This window comes from Pezoporus occidentalis, unplaced genomic scaffold (genome assembly GCF_034315485.1).
Source record: "Pezoporus occidentalis ecotype Australia unplaced genomic scaffold, CSIRO_AGI_Poc_V1 ctg7, whole genome shotgun sequence".
Classification (NCBI taxonomy): Eukaryota; Metazoa; Chordata; class Aves; order Psittaciformes; family Psittacidae; genus Pezoporus; species Pezoporus occidentalis.
This window is the reverse complement of record NW_026916052.1, coordinates 10,276,552-10,304,131: the sequence shown is the minus strand read 5'-3', so window position 1 is coordinate 10,304,131 and position 27,580 is coordinate 10,276,552. Positions and strand designations below refer to the sequence as shown.

The window sequence follows — 27,580 nt, the reverse complement described above, 5'->3', positions numbered from 1 at the left end:
CAGGACTCCACAAAGGAGGAATCAAGGCCAAGAATGCAAATGCCAATTGCAGATGTATAGTTGCATTTTTGCTCCAGCCACCTTCCTAAATCCTGAAGGCAGAAGGTCGGATGGTCAGGCAACAGAGAGTGCCGCCTGAGATGGCTGTTTTATTACTGAAAATCCGAATAGTATTTTTGAAGCAAAGGTTTTGCTAGCCAAAACTGAAGGCACTGAGGAGACTTGTCAGAGCCAAGGAAACTCTGTCATAATCCCTTACACCAGGTATTTTGCACTTCCAAAGTAATCACAGAGCTGTATCTGTAAACACACAGAGAATGTGTGCAGGGCCTCAGAGCAGGAATAAGGAAGGAAGGGAAAGTCACTTACTGTGTGACCAGCAGTGCTTGCTGTCTGGCAGATATGGTTAAAAAAAGTCTGGAATTGAGAAATTTATCTGTTGTGCTTTTTTTTTTGTTTGTTTGAAGAAGCTTTTGCCAAGGAAGATGCCACATTAACAGGAAATGACTTTTTGACATGATACCATATTTTCTGCTGAGTTGTTCTGGCCAAATGACTGGACTGAATACCTAGCTCCATGAAAACAATTGAGATCAGGCCTTCTGACACAAGAGAGCTGTTTTCCACTGACATGGGCTGCTTTTAAAAGTATTTCTGAAAGCACAGTAAGCACAAGAAAGACTGGTGTCGTTAATGTTTCTAACCTGTGTTGGTACTCTTTTCTCAACATAAACCTCTTCAACACATCCCAAAACAAAGGCAATGTGGAAACAAGCACTCTCTCTTCATTTTACATGAAGCTGCTCTCTGAGCTAGACCTCAGGCACAGAGTGGTCCTAACAAAACCCCAGTGAGAAGACCTCTCCACACTGCACCATGGGCAGAATTTGGCCCATTGAATAGGAAGCTAGAAAGATGGGCAAGCACACCTTTGCTTTGTGTTTTAATTTGGCCAGTTCCTCTGATGAGTGCAAGCAATCACTGGCCAAGATAAGCATGGAAAGAAGAAACATGCTGACAGGCACATGGCTGTTATCTAGGCTGCCTGTAAAGGGCAGCAACGTGACTGCTTTCGGTATCAGACTTGTTTACTTCCACCTTGTGTGCATGAGCTGGTGAGCCCCAGCTGTGCTGTGGATGGGACCCACATTGTGCTGCTTGTGGAAACACTGCCCCACAAGCACTGTATCAGCCTCCTCTCTGTGGCTGAGTCCCAAAGCACCTCCTGGTTCACAGACCAAATCCAGCCATTCCCATGAGAACATGGTCTACCTGCAAGCTACCATGACAGGGAGGGAAAGACATTTGGACTGTAAAGGAGTGAAAAAAAGTTTGTTCCTCTTTAAGGATAAAACACTGACTCTTCAAAGCATATGTAGAAAAATCATTTTCTGATCACAGCAATGGTTAGTGCTTTGTAAAACATGAACTGAGTTTCTCTTGGTAACAATTTTGATAGGCTCCATTTCAGACACATCTATTACATATTCAGTAAGTTGTTAAAGGTGCTCTGTCCAGCACAGAGGTTGACTGTGACACAGTTTGCTTTCCGCAGCTCAGTCATCACTTCGAAAAAAAACCCTAAAAATCTGTTTGCAAGATTATCGCAGTCAGGATGTCCATCAGGGGAGCAACAAGGGGAAAATTTTAAGGAGATGGGAGATGTAACAGGCATATACTAACAGTAAGACTGATTGTGGTTGTGTATCTTGTGTAACTTTCATATCTTGTTTGCACTGAAAGAAGATTTGAGTGCTTTCCTCATAAGTTTCACCATAACTTCAAGTTGAAAGAGACAGTTAGATTTGACCTGCTTCACCAGGAGTCAGCTATTTCTGAAAACTTTCTTTGGCTTCCTTGCTCCAGTGACTTATTTGGCTCAAAACAGAAACTGATCATTTACATATGAACTTGGCAAATGTCAATTGCTTCCATTCCAGTCTGGGAGGTTTTATTGCACTCTCTTGAGAAGAGTGGCAGTTCTGTGAATAAAGCTTTTTAAGTCCCAGTGGCAGCACAGAAGGGGCTAAATTTGCCCTGTTACAAAGAGAAGTGATTTTCATGATTCTCAGAAACAGATCTGTCTGTCACTCAGTCTTGCAGACATGGCCAGGAAGCCCTACTGGGCTATTATTTCCAGATTCGTAGATAATAACGTTAAGAAGACAGCAAGTGTCTGCTTGTCTGCAGTGTCAATCAGAGTCATGCAGTGGGAGCAGGGTAGGTTGGGCAGGTAAAATCTGGCCACGTGCAGCTGTGGGTTTCAGAGACAGGTGGGGCAGCAGGCACTGGAAGGATGCACTACCCATGCCAGGAGGGACACACACCTCCATTTGCTCAGCAGAGACATCAGCTGTAGACTACCATGGGCTGGTATTAGTCTGTCTCCTCTGCTAATTGGGGTTTTCTGAGCTAAACATGCTGCTGTCAGGCAAATAGCTTCCCTGGAGCAACAGAGGGAAAAGCTTCACTGGATGTTAGAAGGTGGCTTTCAACCGTTGTGCACAATGAGATTTTTTCCCTGATACTAACTTAACAACTCATCAAACATAAAGCCAATGTGCAGATGAAATACGTCAAATGTCCTAGACTAGCTAGGAATGAAATGCAAGCAGTGGTGTCTGTGAGGTAGGAAGCAGCCTTCTGTTGTAGCAGCTCCTGTAACTTAGTTAGCATGTGGGGGGGGAGGGGCTGTTCCAGCCCAAACCCTGCTCTGTCACACCTGGGTTTACTGGCATGTCTAAGATGTCCCAACCATCACAGCAGTGAAGAGCTCACATGCCAGATCCCAGCCCTAGGACTGCTTCTAACTTCCACCAATTTCTTGTTATTGATGGAAGTAAATGGCATAGGAGCCAGAGCAGCAATACAAACCACTGAGAATGAGAAAAATATTCACACAACAATGGTAGAAAAATATTTTGCATTCCAGCAACAACTGTGAGAATATGAGTTTTCTAGGAGCCTCAATTTGTTAGTGCTATAGGATAAGTATGCCATGAAAAAATATAGCCACAAAAAACCTACTAACTGAATTGCTTGAGATGGTGCATGGAGCCGGGGGAAGGCAGAAGAGGTAATGTTAATAAATCACTGTCCTGTCCAGCGGGCTTCCATTATTCAGAGAGAAGGGCAATTACGAAGGCATACCGCTGCCCTGATTTCAAAGTTTAACATTCCTGTTTGATATCTGATCTAGCAAACAGTGTTAGGAGGTATCCAAGCAGCATGCACAGCACTTTAAATGATTAAGGGAGCAGGGTGCTTGAGCACGTTGGCATTCTAGGCCATAGCTCTCCAGCAATTAAAGACGTACATACATATGCCTCTCCTTAGATACTTACTGATATGGCCCAAATTTGGTTTCACTGAGAAGGGGAAACCACATTCCAGGCTCAGTCTCACTGGTGTGAGGTCTGAGGCTGCTGCACCCCTGAAATAGGTGGGCATACACTGCCAAAATCAGAAGCTATCTCCACTTCTTTCCTTTCTAAAGCGATGGTTGTGCTCCCAGCTCTCCACTTGTACAGAAAGGTCACTGAAGTGTTGGCAAGATCGGATAGGCAGTTCAGACACTGCCACCTCCTCACCCTCCCCAAATAACAGACTGGTTGGCTCCAAATCCAGTGACTTTAATCCCACAGGACGTATTAAAACCTAGAGATACTTTGTGCTCAACTCAGTGAGTGAAATGACTACTGTTGAAAATAAACTACAAAGCTACAAACTTGCTTCAGCACAAAATTGCAAATGCTTTAGTTTCCACATCTGTACTTATCCCCACCTGTTTCCAGTGATCATTGGAGGGCTGACCATGAATTAAGGAAACACAAATCTTTCATCTGATTGCATGTTTGCCCATCATAACCTTGCTGACACTCTCCCCAGTGGTCCCAGTAACCTCTGATAAATCAGGGAACGCTGTGCCATGGGTTGGAGCATTAACTCTTACCTGGGACACACCCCACCCTGACTCCGAAGCCCAGCTACAAAACAGGGCTGACGGGACTGATCTGTCTCACTGAGGTGTGCATCTGTGTGTTTGTGTGAACACAAGCCAGAGGACTAAAATGAGATGCTGTTAATATACCACAGCAACACTGCAGTTAACATCTTCTAGTGTTGTACGCTGGGAAGTGAGAAAGGAATTTGATGCACTAATTGAGATAAGTTTTCATAAGTATCTACTGGATGCAGATTCCAACTGAGTGCACAGCCCAGTATGAACTGGGAGCTGAAACATCAGTGTGGCTTGCCTGACCTTTAGACTGACTATTTATGGTTTGAACCACCTTATCCTCCCTCAAGCACTGTCAGGGTTTAATCACTTGAAAAAAGAGGGAGGCGGCACTCAGAGTAGCTCTAGCAGTGACGGGGTAAGGATAAAAGCCAGGCAAGCTTGGCAGGGAAAGGTACTTACTGTGTGTTATTTCCTTTTGTTTTTGAATGCTTCAACTTTCCACACCACTTCTGTGTCACTTATCAAGCCTCTTTGTGGGCTCAAAACTAATTTACAGATCTAGGAGAAAACTTACTGAAACAAGCATCTCTGTATTGCAGGTCAAATTCTCTGTTGTTTTGATTGTGTTTGGTCAGTAACACGGCCCTCCCCTTTCTGCTGGCCTGTGCAAGGGAACCTGGAGTGGAAATATGCAGATGGGTAGGCAGGGTTCCATCCTGCTAACCCTGAAGTAGTTAAAGCTGATTATGCCTTTCATAATACCTCACATCAGTTTGAATTTTCAAGTTCATAAGGTAAAAGCTGTCACTTGTTCTCTGACCAAGATACCCAGCAAAATCTAAGGGTGGAGATCAGTAGAACAGGATGCCAATAGAGCCTCCATCTCCTTTGCACTTGCACCTACTGATGACTCTGTCAGTGCCTGCTGCAACTTTTGGCTGAGCTATCAGGAGGAAGTACAGACACACAGCACCTGAATGAAAAGGTTTCATGGTCCTAGAGACAAAGCCATGGGTACAGTGTCTCATATCCAGACAGGGTATGCAGTCTAGCCCAAAGCAATCTCTAAGTATGGATTGTCCAGGTCAAACCTTTATGTTCAATGGACATAATGCACTCACATGTGCAGGCATCCACACACTGCTAATAAAAACAGCATCAGTTCTCATATAAAACACTAAACTGAAAAAGCACCCTTTCATTATGCTTAGGTTCAGAATGTCAAAAACTCCCTGAGAGAATTAACTGTGACTAATCTACTGTTCAAGATCATTTATCCTGTCAGCTATTTCTGTGTTATAATAGTGGTACCACTGTTGCCACTGAGGCAGACAGTGCAATAGATGAAGACCTCTTCCATGCTGCTGCAAATTGTACATGTTCTGTGCTTGGGAGTTCACTTGCTAGGGCATACTGCTGAGCCCTGGCTACTGAACCACCTAACAGAACTGCATGTATTTTAACAGAAGGCAAACTGCAAGCTCTTGAGTTATCCTCTCTCTTTTGTGCCCCAGGAAAAAGTGCTGATTTATATCTCATTTTCTCCAGTCAAAGAGATTGTTCTGCAAACTAGCTTCCAAAGCACTTCTGTTTTAACCACTGTTGACCTCCAAACCCCAAAGTATTCACTCAATGGATATTTGAAATGCCTAAATGAACTGTACCTAGGAGGAATGCAGGTATGGGAACTTTATTCCAGCTGCAGAATATTAACTGGTTTTACCCAGCTGACACTAGCACTTTGGTTTTCATCACTCAACATCTTTGATTCAGAAGAACAAATGCACAAATTGAATTTTGGCAGTGTGCACCAAAGCCCCATTCCAGAAGACATTTATTAGTTATCTTACCAGCAAAAGAGCAGAAAGAAGCTTTTCAGAGAGGTTGCATCCTGCCCTCTTGAGCAACCCTTGAGTCATTATCTCAGGATCTCACATTTCAAATACTGTAATAAATGAAACTATTCATTAGGAAACTGGCAGTCCATGGTCACCTTCTGATATCTCTAACAGTATTCTCAGAGTGGGCAGGCTTACTGAGTCTGGTTTGGATGGGGGAACCTTTTTCCACAGCTGTAATAGATCCATCATGCCAGTGAAGATCTCTCTGGACTGCCATCATTTTCTTGGAGATATGGGCTCAATATTTTCCTTACAGTAGTGAAGAATTCCCTGTTAAAGATTTTGAAAGTCTTCTTTCTCTAGGATCTTAGAGGCTGGACTCCCATAAATCCAGGTTTACCCTGGATGACCTTTCTGCAGTCTGATGAAGTGCCACCACCTAATCAGAGTTCCCCAGGCACGGAGAATGCTAGCAGTCTATTTGTCCAAGAGAGACACAGGGAGGAGGGAGAGACGCGCAGTGCCCCAGACCTACTGCTCTTGTTAGAGAGAGGTACTTGTGAACCTGAAGCCTGAGAGATATCCAGGTCTGTCACTCTGCAATGAGTACTGATGTTCTGAGCTGCAGAGGTAGCTTCAATTTAATATGCAGCAACATAAACTACTAGGAAAATCTAGTAATGGCCATTCACCACAGTACCTTATGGGCTTTAAGAACTTACCTACTATATATATTAAACAGCTTTGTCGCTCCACTGCCAGCCACCACCACCCCAGCTGGGCACATGTCAAGTTGGTTTTGATGTGAAAACTTTTATCTTTAGTGCCTACTTATCATCCCCATCCAAGCCTGTGGTCACACCAGGTGTTTTGTTATCAGCTTTGGGAGAAAATGTGGCAAGGTAAGGAAGATCAGTGGAAGCTGATGTCCTGGCTCTTGCAGCTTTTTTTCCTTCCAACTAGGCTTCTGGAAGCACACCGTAAAAGTAGCTGCAAGTGAAGTGCTCATGTGAGAGGCAGTACTACTCTACTACTGCTTCTGTGCCAGAGATAACAGCAGGCTGAAGGTACAGGGGAAAGCAATGGGAGCCACCAGCACGCTGCACTGCTTTCAGCTGAGGAGGTCTCTTCCTCAGATCCTGCACTGTGCTCTCTTTGTTTCCAGAGTAGGTGCAGAAGTTATCGTATTTTCTTAGCACTGATTTTTGTAAGGAAAGAAGTTTATGGAAACCACATGCAACTGACTTAAAGACTGATGCTACCAACACCTGCCATTCCTATTTATGTCTATTTTTAATCTCTTCACACACTGCTGATGCAGCACAATCTCTATTCTACAATATCCTTCCTAAAAGCTGACTTTTGCCAAGAAATTTCACACAACCACATGTAGAAATAACCAGATAAATCTCCAGAAGAAATAGATGAAGACTTCTGTGTACTTTTTGGTGGTTTGAAAGATTCTCTCTGACCTTAATGCCCACAGGTATGCCAGAATCTTATGAGAAGAGAGGAAAGCTTACAACATGTTGGCTGCCCAGGGCACACTCTGATGCATGGAGTATGTCCAAGCCTCTGACCACTGCAGCTCCTCACAATGAACAATAGCTTTAACTGCCTGGAAATGTGCTGAATTTCTTTGTAATCATCAGTTATGTCCCACTTGCTGTGAATGACCAACCTCTGGAGCCATTATGTGCAGGACTGCTGTTTTCTTGCAAGTGCCAATACTACTTTTTTTTTTTTCCCAATGCAAATTCCAAATCCTGACTCCTAGCCTGCAGTAGTTTATAGTAACCTAAATAGGAAGACTCACAAGAGTGTTACTTTTGAAATTAAAAACTTAAATGTAAGTGAAATTACCTGTACTTGAGCTACAGTGACACTAGCAGCTTATTATTGTTACATGAATGAGGTCCATACAATGCATGCAAGTAGTCTGCCCTCCTTTTCATGAGAAAGCAGCTTTAACATGCTCCTCTGTTAGGTATTTGTTGAAGACAAGACTTACAAAAATCCCTGAGCTATTTGGATTGTCTGCCTCAATAAATCTGAGCTATGTGATTGCCCTTTCCTCCTCCTGACAACAAAATCTCTCTTGCTTGTTACTCTCACTTTGTTGCTGCAGATAATTTTATGTAGCTTTTGGATATCAACTATGGAAACTGTGCCAACTTCTCCAAAGTAGGTTTTCTTGGTAGCTTGTCACAATTCAGTGGTGACACGAAACTCAGTTTCATTCCTGCATTTTGGAACAAGTTAAAACACTCTTTGCTGTTTAAGGAAAGGGCCTTTGTTCTTTAACACATAGCTGTTTGCCATATTACTTTGGCAGCTTCTTTGGACACCAGTAAAGGAGGGTTGTTTCTGTGGAAGGCCCAAAGCCCTGAATTCTTGTTGCTTGTTTCTGCAGTGTTGTGGTGGAAGACACTGTTGGGCCTCACCAAGCCTGGGTGAATCTGACGCTTCCTAGGAGCTCTGGCTCTCTAGCTGCCACAAGCATCTGTGCCCTTCCTTCCAATGTCCTTTCAGTTCCTTTTCCCCTGTGCTTCTGGCTCATATTCAGACTCTTTCCTACACTGTCTATGTCCAAGAGCACTTTTTAAGCAGCACCCAGGTGACCCAGGGCCCCAGCTGCCTCTAAAATCTGTAGGTAGGCTGGTGTGACAACTCTATACCTCCTGTTTTAGTTGTTTCTCTGTCCCACGTTCAAATTCTAAGTAATCCTGCTCACCCTTCTCTTTTCTGTGCTCACCTATCCCACCTCAGGCACATCGTGCTGCTTCCATGCTGCTTCATAGCTCGCAGCCTCTGAAAGGACTGGTAATAGAAACGCATTGCAGGGTGTGCTTCCCAGCAAACAAGAGAGATGATCCCACAGGGCATCCCTCCTTTCCACTCTGTGGGTCAGAGGACAAGAAATCAAAAAAAATATTACCTTTAAGACCTGCACTCTGCAGAGACAAAACCACTGACCACCCAGGTCCTCCCTCCTACAGGGAATGAGACAGGCTGCCACATAGAGAGGTGGGAGATGGAGGCTAATGGAGCAGGAAAATCAAAGCCCTCTCCTCCTGCTCAGGAAATAAATTCTGTGTACCCCAGAGGCCATAGAATATGTGCCTTTCAAAGGCAGACATTGCTAACACATTTGTGCCTCAATTAGGCCCCATTACCATCCACCCGTTCTTTCTGATATTCAATATATTATACCAGCTTCTGCTTCAGCAGAACTCCCTGAGGTCTCAGATGCTGGCAAGCTGGTTTTTAAAACTCAGTGCCACTGCTGCTTAGCATGAAGAGAGAGATGAGTGGCTGCTTTACTCAGATCCCACCTCACTTGCAGTTCCATAGCCATGTCAGGAAAATACAAACAAAACAAAACACCTTTCGGCACAAATTCTTTTTCTTAACCATCTTCCCGTAATGTCTGAGCAAGAGAAAATCACTGTCACAACCACTTGGATGTTGCTTCTGGAATTTGGAAGGATGAAATCATCACATGTCCCACCACCCTGCTCACTTTGAGGCATTTCTGACTAGGCTCATATGATGTGGTTGCCTCCAATTAGAAGGGATTGGGATCAGTGATTCAGGAGGTCACGTCCAGTCCTGCAGCCCTTAAATAGTATGGAAAGAGTTAGTCTGAGGTTGCCAGTAGAAGGCAATGGTAATTGTTAAAATGTCTCAGGGCCTGGTAGTGTGTGACTAGGGCAAAGGAGGGGAGATTCTGGTCCCAGCTGTTGCTTAACTCAGCACATGAGTTTGGGCAAATCTTTAATCCTGCTGTCCTTTACGTCCTGAATAAGTTTGTCCCTTAGGAGCAATGGCTTTTCCCAGTCTCTGTAAGGCCCTGTGATCTGTGTGTATCATTGACTCATGCTGGCTACTGGCAGCCAGTCTGGGTCAGCAGCAATATGCTGATTGACAGACTGAGTCAGTGTCATTAGAAGAGGCCAATATACAGTATTGTACTATATGTATGGTTTTGAATCAGTTGCACCTTGATGGACGGGGGTGTACTCAAGACATATGCGAATATGCCTTTCCTGCACTCTGATCCTGTCCTGGGAGTGTCTCATTGTTGGATGCAACAGGCACTGTTGCACCTACCTCTTGCAACCACCCTCTGCAAGGCAGTCTGACAACCACAAAATAAAGCCCTCCTTTCTCACAGACATGTCCAGTATTAAATAACATCCTCTCATCCAAAGTAGGACAGATCCATGCACACCTTGCACACATAGAGCCTTACAGGAACTTTTGTACACAGGGTATTAGACCCAAAATATTTATGCAGAAATATGTATATATGCATGAGTTTATATTCACACAGAATTATGCAGCACCGAGGCATTTTACAGGCTTGTCCTCTCCCTGTCTCCACAAAGACTGTCTCTAATGTTTCAGTGATGTACCAATTCAATGTTTGCATTCCTTTTTATTGTGAAAACTATTGTATGATGATTGACAGTAATATTTCCTGTCTGTTATAAGCAGCACCAACAACAGATTTTAATTTCCTTAAAGATGAAACCCATATTTGTTCTCTCCGAAGGCAAAAAAGTGTATAAAACATGTTTCCTGATGAGTAATTTCTGGGCATGATGTGATGCCAGTCTCAAGCCCTGACGCTGAAAATTGCTGTTCTGTAAGTTATTACTGCTAGTTCTTCCTTTAGCCTGCAGATGAGAATGCACGTACTAATAACTCAGCAGAATAATACATGTGGTAAGATACTCAGTAATATTCAGCTTTACCCATGCATTCCTTCTCCTGTTTTTGTACAGAGTTCCCCTTCTTCTTACAGTTAAGCCTGGACATATTTTTCTATTTTAAATTTTCCAATGATTTGTACAAGAGAGTATTAAATTGCTGAGAGGCATATTAAGTATTACAGCTCTGTTAAACTTGAATGAAGCAATGCAAGCCTGGAACACATTTAATAAAGCTGCAGCTTGATAAGCAAACCTTCTCTGCTGAATCTGACATTCTTTTGCACTAATCACCTATGTGGAAGAGCTGCCTCTAATTCCTTTATTCATTTAACTTTCTCACCCCAAGACTAAAACCAGCTGCAGTCCTCCCCTTCTCTTGGCACTTTGTAATTTAGAACCTTTTCCACAGCCTTCAGAGGAAGGTGTGCAGGAGCTGGGCACTGCAGAGGCTGAAGCTCTATCCTCATGGACTCACTGGAGCACCCCGGCTTACAGTTTTCCAGACTCTTCAAGTTGGAGAATGAGCACATGGCATGCTCAGCCCTGAGGAGGACTCACAGTGAGCATGTGGAAGTTGTATCAAGGAAACACCTATGTCAGTGTGACTGCAGGGGGAAGAAATCAAACCAGTCCACTCAGAATTTCCTGGGAAAGCTTGGAGACTTAAGATTGATTTTTCTTTTTTTTTTTTAACCTTTTCTATTATTTCTTATAGTTCTTTCACTTGAAAAGCCCACAGGTCACCTCCAGGGTGATTCACATCCTTAATTTCACCCACAGGGACAGTGGTGTGTGATTAGGCTCCATGAGGGAAAGCTTGTGAAATGCAAGACCATTACAGTGGTGATGTAAGGCTGCAAATCAGTGTTGATGGATGACAACTCTCCTAGAAGGCTTTGCTTTGCATGTGGGTTTCTGCTGGTGGTGTACCTCCTCACTGCGTCTGTCCTTTTCACTCACTGTACCTTCTTGCCTCACTGACTTGTTCTGGCCTATTTGCTGTGTGCTACACTTACATTTACCATACCAAATGAATTAAGTCAGAAAGGTTATGAAACCCACTTCACCAGATATTTCACCCCTTATGAGGAGCCTGTATAAAGTCTCAGACCTGTTGATAAAACAGCAAAGACAAAAACCTCCAGGCCTCTATGATGAAAGCTTCTGCTTTCATAAATAGCTTTATTATAGTCAACACTTCTTGCCTGTGATAGCCTCTTGCACAGCCCTAGACTCGCTCTTGATCCTAAACTGGACGGGAAGGCTGACAACAGCAGAGCATGTACACAGCTACATGGCTGCTGTACTCCTGGAAGAGCTCCTGACAGCCACTTTATTCTTAGAGCTGCACCTGTGGCTAGTCAGTGAGCCCAGCAATTCTCTGGCAAGATTTAATTCTTCTGATTAACGCCCCCTACACAACATCTTGCAGTAGTTTCATTTTAAGCAATGTGAAAAGTGAAAATCAAACCTGTGGGTACTATTTTCATGGCCCTCCAGCCAACAGCGCTTCACAAAACAGAAGCTTTTCTTGGTGTAAGCAAGAAAAAGTGCAAGAAGCACTCCTTTTGGTGGAAGTCTGTCTGCCAGAGGATGCAAAGGCTGATTTTGTGGAGTTGGCAAACTCAAGGGGATTTTCTCAAGGGCCTTGACAGCTGCCATCAGCACAGCAAAAATCATGACTGCTGCCCGGGACCCTGGACTTTCCCTGGAGTGCAGCATGGTACAGTCATGTCTGCAGGGACTCCTGGTTCCTCGTCACCAGACTGCTACCCAAATGATGTCTGTGCAACAGCCTGTTTCTCACTACTCATCCACTTGACAATGTGTCCAGCTGCACGTTACTGCACTAGGTACCACCTGGGCACTCAGCTTCATGCCAGGAGGAGCTAAGGAACGAGAGAGGAGAGTGAACAGGTAGAGGTGATGATGTGGTATCTGCCAGGTAGCAGCAGGCAGGAGAGGACACAGGTTTTTATTCAGGAGAAGGGCATATGCTGGTAGCAAAACAGTAGCTGAAGGATTGATGGTTGAGTCCTTGAGCTTAGTGAGAGGAAGCTGGGTGTCCTTCTCCTTTAAAGTGAATGTACAGTAAAGCGTACCCATGCCGTGTGCCAGACTGGCAGGACAGAAAAAGAAAGCTGGTCTGTGTGAAGAGGGCAAGTACTGTATTGACAGCAGGAGCACAAGGTTCCTCATGCTTTTCTCATGACACGTTTCAACCCAGATCAAGCTCTTTAGGAGTGAGCTGCCTCATGTGTCATAGCCCTCAAATCCTTGGCCTCTGCACTGAGACTACCAACGAGAATGCCAGCTATGATGGTGGGTTTATTTTCACCAGACTGAATGGACTTCCCTCTCATTCCACAGAGAGCACGAGACAGCTGTAAGTTAGCAACAGCTTTTCCTTGGAGAGGGGCCCGAGGCATAAGATTTAAAGCACCTAATGTCTCTCTGTGCCCATATCCCAGGATCTATGTTCTGTTCAAACCAAAATAGCAAACAAGGAACCACGGGTGAATTCACTTAATGATAACTGCCCATGCCCCATGTGATGCTGCTGCAGGAGAGGTAACAGGAAGAGGGAAAGCATGGCAGCAAGGCTCCTATTTAAAGTGAGAAGGAAGAGACCTAGGCTCCCGTTCCTGAAGTGTAAGACTGGGTAAGTGCCTGGCGAAGCTGGGATTGTAACAGTGAATGATCTCTCAAGAGAGAGATAAGGTTTAGGCTATTCATCTTTTCCAAGCTTTGATGTCACCAGAAGAAAGGTACCATCTGTGCAGAAGTTTAATTTACTCTTCCCACTGCCAAAAGTCAATAGGAATACGGTTTTGCAGGTTTGACACTTGCTCATCAAAGACTGTAACAGCCCCAGCCTGGAAAAGACTTTTCACATACTTGGTTTCTTTGGCTGACTCTTAAAAGTAAGTTATTATCATTTCAGTATGCAGCAAGGCGCTTCCTCGCTCTTCCTCTCCTCTGCCCTCGCTGTGATCTCCAGAGATGTGGCCACTCCCTGGTTTTCCTCTTCTAACATCCTGCCACATCGCACATCACCTCCTGCCTGCAATCTCCTGCTTTCCCCGCTGCCTGGACGCTCGCTCCTTCCAGCACTGTCTGCCTGGCAGCCCTGGCTCTCCCAGAACCTCCCTGCTTCTGACAACAAGCCATTTCCCCTGCTTCACCCCCTCGCCGGCCGCCTCGGGCTGGCCCAGGGCCTGCAGGTATACGGGGCACGGCGGATGCTGAGAGAGGGAGCGGAGCACCCCGGGTCATCGCCGCCGCCAACGCAGAGCCGAGTAAACCCGCTGAACCCAAGCGAAACCGTGGGACGGCTCCCACATCGGTTTGCGTGGAGACAGCGGAAGCCACCCCAGCGCTGTCCCCTGACCGGAGCTTGGGCCGGGCCGGGCCGGGCTGTCACGGCTGCTGCCGCGGCTCCCTCTAGCGCCCGCCCGGCGCCGGGCCGAGCCCAGCCTGGCCTGCACCGCCGTCGGGCAGCCGGGCAAGCTCCGGGGCTGCACCGAGGGGGCAGAGCCCTGCCGAGCCCCTGCGCGGAGAGCCTGGCTGGGCCCGCCCACCGCCCCCCACGAGCTGCGGCTCTGGGCAGGACACGGAGCCCACCCCCAAACCGCGAGAGATGCTGAGGGGAAAGGGAGGCCACCACCTCTCGCACGAGGAATCATCTGCTCGCTTCCCCCGCTTCTCGTTAGAGAAGCGTTTTTTTCCCAAAACAGGATGTTGGGCCAGGGAGAGGTAATGTAAACAGATGCATTCTTTGAAAGCTTGCAGTGCATTTTTGCGGAGCATAGGCTCTGCAGTGAAATGGGGAGAGCCATGAGGTGTGGGAACAAAGGGCCGAAAGAGCAGCAGGAGGATGAAAACCCCTTCCTCTGACAAAAGTGAGTCAGCCCAGAGCCTACCTTGACGTTAGTGCTTTTTCTGGAGACACAGAGGGCACAAAGTTGAGATTGAGCGGTGAAAAAAGCCTTTAAACAAAGCTGATACTGGCTTGTTGCTAGAAGAAAGTCTGAAACAGTATCACAGACAGCCTGCGTTCCTCTTAAAAGTATGCAGAATTGGTTAATTTGCACCAGAAGTGACCTTTGCTGATGGGAACAAAAGGGAAGAAAGGATCCCATCTCTGTTCACATCCCCACAGAGTGGCTCCAGCACCAGAAAGCCAGTGACCTCCAGGGTTAATTAAGCAGTTTCACCTGGACCCAGCACTATGTGTGCACCCAGGTTGAGTCCTCTCCCTGTTGCTGTGTGCTCCGGTTCTATGAAGCATGGGTTTTTCACAAAGTGTGCCCTCAGCAGCAGGGGCAGTGGAGCCAGGGAGGCTGTGACTGCCCTTTCTGCCAGCTTCCTTAGGGACATCCAGCTGCTTAACACCCGCACCAGAAGCAGCTTTCCTCACCTCCCATTCTACAGGCCTCTGATCCTATTCCTCACAATACATCTCACGTCTTCCCGGGTTCTCTGCTCTGGTCTCCAAACTTCTTTCAAACTTTACAGAAGCAAAATCCTTCTGTCTTTTGTGTCTAAAACCCCTGTGTGGCTCCAGAGAGCTGTAGCTAGTGTTTTGAAGCTCTACACATATACCTGCTACAGTTCCTGTACAGTGCAGAAACCTAACACATGCTAACTGTGTAACTGGATTGCTATGGTGGGAGCTTGCCATTGCTGCATGTGCCAGCCCAGTTTTGCTCCACTTTGCTGTTTCACATTACAGCTCCCTTTAGGGTGGCACCTTCATGCAGGATCGATTTGCCCCGAGCATGTTAACCACCACTACATAGTCAGTTTTCAAGCGTTAAGTCCCAAAAGCTTCCTGGGGAAGGAGATGCTGAGTCCTAGTGCAAGCTTCGGAATTGTCTTTTTGGATCTCTGCCTTGTCTTCTCTTGAGCAATGCAAATGGGAATGATGAGTAAGGGAATAATACCTTTTGACTCACAGGACTAAAGCAAACTGCTTTTGGAGGGACAGGCTACAGAAAACAGTGGATACTTGGATTTGGTTTGGCTTGGCTCGCTATGTTTTTCTAAAAGGCTGCATTATCTAAACTGAAATGACTGGCATGCATGGGGAAGAGGGGGAAAGAAGGAAAAGCAAGCTAAGCCCAGGCATCAAGTACTGCAGTCTAGGCCTCCTCAGCAAGAAGCTTCTGCTGTTTAACCTACACTCATCCACCTCTTGCATAGGGCTTTCTTTGCATATGTGTTGTCGTTTAAGCCCAGTCAGCCACTCAGCTCGCTCGGTCACTCCCCCTGCCTCCTCACCCCTGCTCTCGGAGGGATAGGGAGGAGAATCGAAAGAATGTAACTCCCACGGGTTGAGATAAGAGCAGTCCAGTAACTAAGGTATAACACAAACCACTGCTGCTACCACCAATAATAATAATGATAAGGGAAATAACAAGGGAAGAGAATATAATTGCTCACCACCCACTGACCGATACCCAGCTTGACCCGAGCAGTGACCTAGCCCTTCCAGGTAACTGCCCCCAGTTTATACAGTGGGCATGACATGCTGTGGTATGGAATACCTCTTTGGCTGGTTTGGGTCAGGTGTCCTGTCTCTGCTTCCTCCTGGCTTCCCCTCCTCCCTAGCAGAGCATGAGACTCAGGAAGTCCTTGGTCTTACATTACTGAGCAACAACTAAAACCATCAGTGTTATCAGCGCTGTTCCCAGGCTGAAAGTCAAAAACACAGCACTGCACCAGTTACTAAGAAGGAGAAAAACGACTGCTACTGCTGGACCCAGGACAATATGAAACATTTTTTTGGTCTCAGTTGCAGCATCTACTGCTCAGTTGACCATTAACACTGTGACATAAACAGTATTATCATTACTATTTGTCATTACTATTTGTCATTACTATTTGTCATTACTATTTGACCCTCTGTGTTGCTTGTGAGAGGAGTCTTCAAAGGTATGATGTGATACTGCTGGCTTCACAGTGCTTAAGGGCTGGCCAAACCTGAATGGATATTTTGGGTAAGGTGGGGATTACCTATCCTGTTTCAAATTACTTTTCGCAGCTCACTATCTGGCAGGAAAACAAGGAGGCTTTCCCCATGAAAAAATTCTCCAGGGAAATTCTCAGTGCCTCCTTTTCATTTCCAGAGGAATACAAACTAGTGCACAGTCCCTATGTGGTTTAGAGCCACATTCAGCTGCCTTCCAGTGGCACTGGGGCTTCTTTCTGAGCCTGGGAATGACTCAAGAGGAGGGAGGTAGAGGCCAAAGTGCCTGGGGCATGCTGGATAGTTACCCCTCAGCTGGATTTTAAGTGGTGTAGAGCACTTGCTACTGGGATCGGTGTGAAGCAGAGGAGCACAACTCCCACCTGCAGAGTCTGCGTGTAAATAGGCAAACATCATAGGCATTTGGTTTTGGGAAGTCTGGCTCCACTGCAGGCTATTGTGATCCCTGTTATTCAGGAATTCTACAAAACCGTACCAATACTCATAAAAGTTTTGCAGAGTAGATAAATACTGCACTCCAGCCTTTGCGGTGAGGGGGAAAAGGAAAGCTTTAAGTAATTAAGCCGGGCCACACAGCGATTCGGCAGCAAGCTGGGCCGCCAGCTGTGTGGGGCTCCCAAAGCAATAGTGTCTCTGTGTCCTCTTCTGCCACCGAGAGCACCCACATGGGTGTTGAACCCTGGGCAGCAGCTGGGAGGGGCTCTGGGGAGAGGGCATCTCAGGACCACATACATTTTTTAAGGAAAGAAAGGGCCTGACCTTCCTCATGTTAGCACGAGGAGCAGCAGCTTTCTTATAAGATACTGACTTGTGGCTAAACGCATTTTCCCGGGATTGCTCCAGCAAGCTGTTTTGCACTTTCTATTTTGCAGAGAAGTTAGAAGCTCTTAACTCTGGTCAGAGCTATTCTTCGCCAAGGTTTTGCCAGCACCTCCGTTCCCTTTTCTGTGGTGAGAACAGAGAAATGAGTTGGGACCATCCTCCAGGAGCTGGCTGCAATGCTTCTCTATACCTACAAAAGACAGAAATGCTTTAGACTCATTTGGGGTGATGGGTACATGCCTGTGAGGGATCAGAGTAAGTCTGAGACAATCCCCCTTCTCCCAGACAAAATGAGGACATTCTCTTTTCTTTCTAAGAAGCCAAAAGCTTTTTTCCTTTGACTCAAAAAGACATTGTTTTGGAAAATCAGAGTTGACCACATAATAATTCCATCTCCTTCTCCCAGTTTTGGAAAGATAAGACATGCGTGATGCTGCTTGACACTGTGATATTTGTAAGACAAAATAGAGGTCAAATTTGCTGAATGTTTTCCAAATTCCAGTGAGTTTTATCACAAAGAGACCCATGCATGTACCCAAGTGCTGTGACTGACAAGGGCTGGATTGTAGAGTCACTAAAAAGCTCAGTTTCCAGCCAGTGCTGATCAGCCAAATCATGATCTTTGGGGCAAAACCTGCTGGAAAGCTACAATTATGCAGAGATTCCAGGGAGTTTTCACAGCAGAGTTTCTGAAAAGAAACCCCATTGTGTGGAGATGGATTTTCATGCTTCAAGGAGCAACACTGTCCTCTATCAGCACTCTCCTGCTTGGTCTGGTGAGAAACAGTCCTGAGCTCAGGTCCCCGTAGGGCAGGCAGGCAGAAGGCTCCTGCCCTCCCTCCCCTGCACCCTGACACCTCTCCTGGATCCCTGCAGCCTCTTTGGAAGAGAGGCACAGCCAGGCTCTCCTTGCCAGCTTTCTGTCCCAAGAAGTGCAGGAAGAAAGATTTTTCCCACAGCCAGTGCTGACAGGTCTAGCACAAACTTGTCCAAGGGAGATTTGGCAGAAATGCCCACCAGCTAGCTGTGACTGAGAAACCTGCTCTGTTTCCCTTGCCCCGTTCAGACACTAGCCTCCAGCGCCGCTGCTGACACCGAGCGTGCTCACGCTGGAGGACTGACACTGTGAAGACATCTTTGCACCCTGATGTGCTCACCTGCCAGCACATTTCAGCCTCCCGGCCCGCAGCCAAAGGGAACAGATTTGGCAGTGCTAAGCCTCAGTTCTTTCAACAGAGACAGGCCAGGACTCGCCCTAATACTCTGAGCAGAAACTAGATCTGGAGCTGGGATGGAGCTGACACCTGCAAGGTGGGCGGTACTTCAAGAGCCTTTCCCCAGTAACAAAGTTTAGAGTGAGGCTCAGCAGCTCATGCTCCTCCACAAAGCATGGGCACTTGGACAGAGGAGTTTGGATTATGTTCATGTTTGCTCAGTCTTCCTTAAGATGGTCCCCAGAAGACATCAGCAAAAGTTTTAATGATGTGTACTGTCCAGGTAAGGGAGAGACTGGGAGAAGATGAGGGGAAAGCACCAGATCTCTCAGCTGAGAAGTATATATACCCCTGTCTGACAGCTGGAGTAGTTTTCTGCTTTATTTTCTCTGTACACCAGAGAAAAACAACTATTCAGTGAGCTGAGTCTTTTGACTCCATGTTGGTGTTGGTTGCTGAACAGTTAAGGAATTGCTTCATGTTCTGTGTTTCTAAGCACTGTGGAAAACCAAAGGAAAATATGACTTAGAGGACATACATGAACACAGGTTTGATAACTTTTCAGATAGGCTACAATGGCCACATATTGCAGGACAAAATGTGACCATATTCTTGCAAACAGCTAAATTTACAAGGTGTGACTTCAGCCACCCATCCATCTGCTTATCTGCTCTTACTACTGCAGGATCACCTTTCCCAAACATAAAGCTACCTTACAGCCATGCCATTTCTGCATGCGTTCATTATGCAACTGAACAGATAAGACTAGGAAGTAATCTTTGTTCCAAAAGGACATAAATGGTCTGTTGAAGGATTAAAAATTCATTAATATTTAGGCAGTTACCTGAGAAGTTTGCAGAGTTTTAAGGACAAGGTAAGGGAAAACAAGTCTAGGTAGCTAAAATTTCCTATAGTACCTGTTTTGCCTTCTGAAATCTAGGTCTGATCTCAGAGCAGGAAAGACGGTTCAAGGATTAAGACACTTGGCTAAATTATCATCAGGGTTTTTTCACAACCTTCCTGTGTGACCTTGGGAATATCACTTACCCACTTGCTGCATCCATTCCCAATGTATGAAATGAAGATAATAGCATTTCTTTACCTCCACTGTGGATCAAAAGGATAAATATATTAATAATTTTCCAAAATGCTCAGACAATATGGTTAGTGAAGAAATACCCTACACAGATTGACCTTGGGAAATACACCAAATAGGCCTACGGTTTATTCATATACAAACAAATGGAGTAAGCGAAAATGGAAAAGGTCTACAGCTCTTCAGTGAGACATAGGTGCCTCATTGTTGCTTCTTCTAGCACATGTCTCCAGCATGATCTTAGGAATCTGGTTTTCTTTGGGGAATCAGAGACTAATGATTATAGTTGATTTCCCCTCCCTGAGCTTACAATCACATAAACTGGATTGGAAGCTTCTAGAAGAGAAATTCCTGGGAAGCCACACCCTGGCTCTTATGCCTGCCATGGCCTGTGATTGCCTCTGTATCTTTCCTGCACCCAAACTAGAAATGATTACGAGTTCAAAACTGGGAGATGCAATTGGCCTTTGCTACCTGACAATGCTCCAGTGAGCTTTGAGGTTATGAAAAGTCTCCCATACCGTCCTGGCCTAGTAAACTGGAGAACTGAAGGAATGCCTTCCCTTGTACACAGTAACTGAGTATTACTCTGCTCATTAGCAGCACCACTGTGCTGAGAAGGACTCATTTCACTCAGCTTAGTACTTGCACTCAACCTGGAAAGAGGTCTGCTGAAGGATCAAGCCATGTCTCAGAGCAGCTCCTGCACATTGGATACAGGTAGAGCCTGATACTCTGCTAGGCTCCTGGGGTAGACTGGCAATTTGGAAGCAGATTGAAAAAGCTCCCCCAAATGCTAACTTAATAGAAATCACAAATCTGAAGCAGCATTTGATTTTGAAGCACCATCTCAAGTCTTCCAGATGGGCCAAAGCCACAGAGTGGGCAGTTTGTGTAACACTTCTGTGGGGTGCTCTGTAGCATCCTAGTATTTAGACCATTATTCTTAATCCCAAGCAGCACTGCCTCCATGCATTTCTGCTAATCTCAACTTTTCACAGCACCAGTTCCCTTGCGGTGTAGCAGAATTCTTTAACAGGAGCCCTTTTGTCCATTGGATTCAAAGAAGGGAACAGATGGATGGCGAAAGTTTGCATAAAGCACACTGCTACCATGCCTGCTTGACAGTAGCGTTATTAACTTACCCTTTCAGCCACAATCAGTTAAATACAAAACCAGACTTGCATTCTTCTTTTACATACTCAGAAAAGGAAATCCACATGTTTATATTCACAATCCCCATTCAAATACACCATTGGTCAAATCTCACCATCTTACGGCATCAAAAAGGCCAAATACGCATTTGCAGAAAACTTCCCCCCATTCCCATCCCTTCTTGCCCCCACAACAACCTTCCACTCCACCTCCAGGCTCTTCCAATATGACAGTATCAGACGTTAGTGCTGAGACACAACCGTTGTGGTGTGCTGGGGCTTCCATTACACACATCTGTTTTCCAGAGCTTAGAACTGAGTGTTGAAGTTCACGCTGCAGTTTGGCATGCAGTGCTGTTTCTGGGCAAACCAAAGAAAATGCATGACAGTTTTCCAGTTGCAAGTGAGGCATCAGCAACTGATTTATGCTGGTCAAGGTTTAACTTTCAGCCTTCAAAATAAGATGCCTTCCATCCACTCCTAATGCATTGCAGGGGATTTTTTTTCATATCCTCAATGGCTTTTTCTCATGGAGCTGCCTTCCAGCACCTTTCCCACAATACCTGTGGGCACCTAAGCAGACCCTTTGCAAACACTCCCTTGGAACTGACCCTGCAGAAGCAGTCCTGGTGATTTCAGCACCACCAGACAGGCACTTCCAAGTCTTGGTAACACCTTTCTTGTTTTTCCCATGGAGTCTGCACATGGAGGTCTACATGTAGCAAAGCTCGGTTCTTTTCTCTGGTCTTGGTTCACATAAGCAGATTGATTGTCAGTGTTTTATATGTTTGCTGAAGTCTATACAATAAAGCCTGATTGCTTGAAAATAAAATAGAAAGAATGCTGTGGTACAGTGTTACAGTATTATAGCGCTCAAAAATGTTGCTTTGTTGTTTTAGGCTGTGGTCTAACACCACAGATGTTCCCTTTCTTAAAATGGAGGGAAAGATCAGAGCACCATTACCCCTAATTGAGAATTACAGACCTGTATTTTTTAAGAAGATGCACAGCTTTATTCTTTGGTGGATGGTGTTTTTTCATTTGCTGAGAGGATCCAAGTTGGCATGCAGTGTGGTTTCCTTTGTTAGTCAAAAAAATCTACCTTTAAATAGTTTTATTATGTCAAGTATTGAAAGGAGGAAGAATTCAATGGCTTGAATCAACAGACCTGTCCTCCAGTGTCTAAAATCTGTGGTTTTGTTTGTGTTTTTATGATACCATGTACCATTCTATATTATTCAAACAATTCATCAAGGACCAATGATAAAGAATTGCAAAGAATTTCAAATGCTTCAAATACACCATTAGTTTCACACACCTTCATTCTGCTGAGATACATGTAAGTAGAGCACATTGCAAATACTTGGACTTAGCTTTGCATCACCAGCACAATTTATGTGAAAGAGAAGTAAATTAAACAGGAACAAAGACTACACCATTTGTCACTGTCACTGAAAACTTAAGACTAAAATTCCTTTTTTCCAGAATGCTGCATTTTAGCAACAGTTGATTCAATTTTTAGTGTGAAAGCACTGATGTTTCACTTACATTACAACATCACTCTGGACTATTGGGGCTGTTATGCCTTGCCATCAAATAGCAGGTCTAGTAAAACACAGTGTGTGGGGACCAAGCTGTTTCTCTCCTGGATAAAACTTGTTTTTCATAGCAGCCACAAAGCTCATGTACTTCAGGGGTACTTACTGCACTTCTCACCTGAGTAATGTAATTCTGACTTCACTCTCATACCTCCAGGCAGTTGGGGACACAGAATAACCCAGGAGCAACCTGCCCCAATCTCACTGCTAAAGCATGACTTTCAGATGATAAACTGTGCTGTATCTCATCCTGTTTTGCCAGATGCAACTGCGGTGCCTTACCCATAGCTGCGGTACTCAGGCAATAAATCTAGCATAACCAAGTGGACTATGGTGCTAGGAAGAAATGTACAAGTTTTATTCTTAAACATCACTGGACTGAAAAATAGTCATATGGCTTATTTATATTTCAAGAGATGGTAGTGAATAAGTTAAAGAATATTTCACCTCAAAACATACCTTGCTTTCATTTATAGCTAAGCTAATGTACACATATGTTTTCTTATTTTCATAAATGTTAAGCACCCACCTTTTTCCCCCCACAAAGATTCACAAGTACATGCATGGCACTTCCTACAAGCTGTCGTGGGCTAAAGGCTTACGAACAATGATTTCTTTTTTGAATATGAAATATTAATCAGACCAAAATATAATAATTTAAATCAACTTCTTCCTGAGCAACTTAGAATTTGGAATGTGCTGAAAAGTTTCAATAAATAAGTCAAAGATTAACCAGCTTAAAACGTACCTTTTAACAATTAAGTAAAATATATTTCATGACAGACAAAGAGGCTGTAGAACCAGGAATCTTAGATGCTATGTGACAGATAAATTTATGAAGTACCATTCAAAGAGGAGAGGCCAGGTTGATTGTTACGAAAAATACAACGACATTAAAACCTAGCGAGTAAATCATTAAACAGGTTTTGTATTTAGGTTATAAGTAGTGATGGCTGAAGATACCATTAAATAAACAGATAAAACCAGACTTTACGGTAAGCGGCAGTGAACTTGCAGGAAGGGTGAATGTGTTAAGTGACTGATTATTCTGTTACAACGTTGGCAAAAAGGATTCGAACAGAATTTCAGGAAGGTGAGATTATTAGTTTTCTTTCCAAAATATAACAACTCCACAGTGTGTAAACGAATCATCACTCTTTCAATGTAATTTCATAGAAACCACTTAAAATATACAAAGCAGCAGATTCATATTTTAGCTAATATGTTAGTTGTTATCTGTGCCATTTTCAGCTTTCTTTAATGTGCTCCCCCACAGTAGTGCATTGCTGCCACCAACTTGGGATGTTAATAACGAGAACAGAAACTTCTACATAGTATTTTCTGGAAGGTTGCATCTTGTCTTAACATGATTACACTTCTTTATTTTTGTCCTCTGCATGTAGGTACGGAAAGGCTGACTGGTGGTGAAGATGGGCCACAATGTTTATTGGCTCTCAGCAGGCTCATAAAAGAAGAAACCCTTCGAAACCACATTCTCACTTAACCCAGGTTTATATGCCGTGTCCATCACAAAGTAACTTTTGCTTGTTATTGCAAACCAAAGTATGACCGTGCAGATGGCAGACATGCTGCTAGGGCAGCTGCAGAATGGGAAACAGAAATTGCCTGGTAGATATTTGAGAAAGGTTGTGCGTTAGACAGAGTCACGTAGCCTCTGAAGTGTTACTGGGACTTATCCTGAAGAGGAGATGCAACAACTCAGCTCTGCTTCTTTCCTCTGCTCCAGGACAGGAATTAATTGTTATTATCGTCTACCAGCCTGCTTCCTCTGGCAACAACGGCGCACAAGAGGCCAAGTCCTCGTCAAGACCCCCAAATACCCCCTATTCTGCTATGCCCATTGCTGCATGCAGGTCTGTCACTTCTTCACCATCAGTCCTGGCAGACTGTCAAATAGCCAGCAAGCCCACAGGTCACAGGGAACCCCAGTGACACCCACCTTAAAGACAATAGCATGTCACATAACTAAGCTATATCCCTTTCCCCTCCCAGCCTCCAATCACCCCCTTTCTAGTGTTTGCTGATAGTGACTAACAAGAGCAGCTTTCACAGTGGCTCTCTTAACAACATATAATTGAATTGGTTTTTATTTCACAGAGCATACCTTCTTTGTTTTATCATTCTGAAGTATTTCAACTGTAGAAGTTGAAATCATCTAAGTTTTTTTAATGAGTGGCTTTTTCTGTATCTCTTTGGATTTGTGACCCATAAGAATAAAAATCTACAAAAACCCTTCCTGAACAGGAAAAAGATATGCTGCACCTTTTCTTTCAGAGTCTAATAAAAACATACTCAGCTGCAGAAACCAAACTCTACTGTTTAGTTAACTGCCTTGCACTTCGCATTCACTGACCTGGTAACTTTTTCTTGCTCTATGAAAAAGAAGGGTTCACCAAAAAACATATGGTTTCTGTAACTTGCCTTATTTCCACTAATACTAATTTTTCAGACTAGTAGCCTTGCTCCTCATGCACAGGGTAATTCAGAAGCCATTATCTAGGCCCCTTCTGAGCCTGTTATCCTTGGATGTGCGCAGACACAGCAATGGGATACCAGTGTGTTCTGGGCAAAAAGAGGTACTCTCCCAAATGGCTCACTACCTGTAGTTCCCACTGCTGGTAGCTAATGCTGCAGTGGTATGCAATGAAGACTTGTTTCTGGAGAGACATGAGAGTCTGTAAAATTCACTTTTCAAGACTGCCCAATCTATTCTTTAATGTTTTGCAGGTTCCCAGAGGACTACTGCATACTCGAAAAGTTATTTTGTGATAGACAGTAGATACTTTGCTCTTGAACCATGCTATAGCAACTATGCTATAGAGCCAACACCATATGATGAATCAAACCTGCAAGACCAGGTATCTCCTGGTGGCCCAGCATGTGGGAATGGTCTCAAATGTTTCATTTCAAATGCTGCTGTGCATTAACTCAGTTCCTTAAGGAATTACTTTTAATAATAATTAAAAAAAAAATCTTAAGAAAGCTGGAGGGGTCACCAGAAGAGAAAGGATAGGTCTTCCATCCATCACCTTTTATAGATATCCTCTAGCCACTTTTCATCATCTTCTTCATCATCTATCGGTTCCTCTGTTTCCAGGGGAGAAGGGATGAAGAACTCAGGTCTGGGACGTGGTTTCCTGATATGAGACTTCAGTCCAAACTTGCGCTTTAGCAGGTGGAACTGTTCTTTGACATAGTAATAAAACTCATATTCGTATCTCATGCGTTGGTAGAGGATCTGTATTGCTTCTGGAGAGGGGACGGTCTTTTTCACTGTCACAGTCAGATTGCCAAGTTTCCTATGTTCTGTAAAAGAAAACAAGCAACGTTGTGGGTGCTGATTAATGAGGCCAGACCTAAACTTTTTTAATGATTAAGGCATTGCTCTGCTACATTACTAATTCAAATGAGCTCAAGCTGTCTCCCTAATAATAGATTTACTTTTAACAAGAGATGAAAAAATACAGACGTTTTAAGTCAGACTTGCATGTTTAAATACAGCTACTTCACACATGGCACTTGACATTGTGTGATGTCACCAAGGATTTTAATCATCAATGAACAGTTAACATGCAAATTAGGTCATACCATTTATGAACATAAACCACATGCAGAGAAACCCATAATCTTGCATAGCTTTGGAAATTTTGCTTAATGCATGTGAAATATATATCCAGTACACAGCTGAGCTGAACTAATCAGTTATTTCCTGTGTAGCATACTGTGTTGTGTCTCAGTGGTGCTTTATTATTGCTCAAATCTAAACAGGTATTTACCAACTCGACTCCACCTAACCCCAAAGCATTGTTTGCATTACCATGATTCCTCAGGACCAAATGTACCTGATGACATTCTTGTCTTTTTTTACCTGTTCATTAAAGCAGACTCATCTTCCTGTCATGACCTGGGACTGGAATATTTCAGTATGTTTTTCTTTACGTGACAACTTTTGCTTCAGTAAACTGAAATAAAACACCCTTATTGTTGATAATGAATTAGAGTTACAAGCAAAAATACTGAATTGCCTCTGCCTCCTCTTTGGAGGAGTACATTAATCTCCAATGAGATTAGTACAAGGTGTAAAGACAAATCTCAAGGCAATCGTTTTGCTGTTTTAACACATGGCAATAAGCTGCCAGAGCATCCTAAGTATTTCCTTCTTCTTCAAGACAGAAGTATAATTGAACATGCACTGTGAATAAGAGAACAGAATAAGCTAGAAGTACTGATCTGTGGCATCACTGTATCACCCCTAACAACTGCAACTTTCTGTAGGAGAAGTAGAGGTGAATGTCACACTGATGAAGTACTAGCTTTATAATTAGGTTTTCTGAAAGCTCAGTGCTTCCCAGTAACTCTGAGAGAATGTGATGCCTATGGAAATGACTGTAATAGCCTCAGAATACACCTGTGTCCAGACAAAGCAAGATGAATGGGCTTGCATGGAAGCAAGCAGGTGTCAGTCAGACATTAGTAAGAAACCTTTATAATGGCAAGAACAGATAGGTAGTGCAGTGGAGCATGCGAGTTACAAAAGCTGTGTCTCTGGAGGGTTTTAAGACTAGATTCATTGATTCTCTCCTGAGGGAAGACTAGGGGACATCTTAATGCCATTTTGCATGACTCTAAACCTAATAGATTAATTTTAGTCTGGTCAGGCCTTACTTCACTTCCTTGCTCTTTGCTACAACAGCAAGGCCTGCATGAAAACTGATGTATTTATTTTTTTGTTTCAGGATGTCTTGGCTTCTGCTGCTCATTCTTTCCTTAATATTTAGATCCTCTATTTGTACAGTCTCAAATGCCAAACAGAAATCCTCATATGCTACATGACTACATAGATGCACTGTTGCAGTGTAGAAGAGCCGGATTTTGATATGGAAACCTAATTCTTATTGTAACAACAGTTCTGCAAGTTGGAGGAATTCAAAAGGGTTGGGCCATGAAGCATGGCAAAGAGAAAACTTACAAGGAGGAAGCAGGCAACAAAGAACATTTCATGTTTCCAAACAGATCCCAGCAGCAGTGATCGCCCTCCCTTTCAGGGGGAGTCCCTGAATCAAAATGGGATTTTATCATGGGCAGAGTTTCTCATGTGAGCAGTCCAAACCCAGGTCTTCTGAAGCACCTGCCAGCAAAACTAAACACATCCTTAGCAGTTCT

At 44.2% G+C, this 27,580-nt stretch overlaps 1 protein-coding gene across 1 annotated transcript in view; it reads right to left on the bottom strand.

Annotated features, from left to right (window-relative positions):
- Positions 1 to 22,733: 22,733 nt before the first annotated feature.
- The window catches only part of UST (uronyl 2-sulfotransferase), a 169,740-nt gene continuing 164,893 nt past the window's right edge, over positions 22,734 to 27,580 (bottom strand). The window contains exon 8 of the mRNA XM_062641961.1: positions 22,734 to 25,723. Within this exon, the coding sequence (XP_062497945.1) occupies positions 25,443 to 25,723 (281 nt within the window). The 3' untranslated portion in view covers positions 22,734 to 25,442. The remainder of the gene's footprint in view (positions 25,724 to 27,580) is intronic.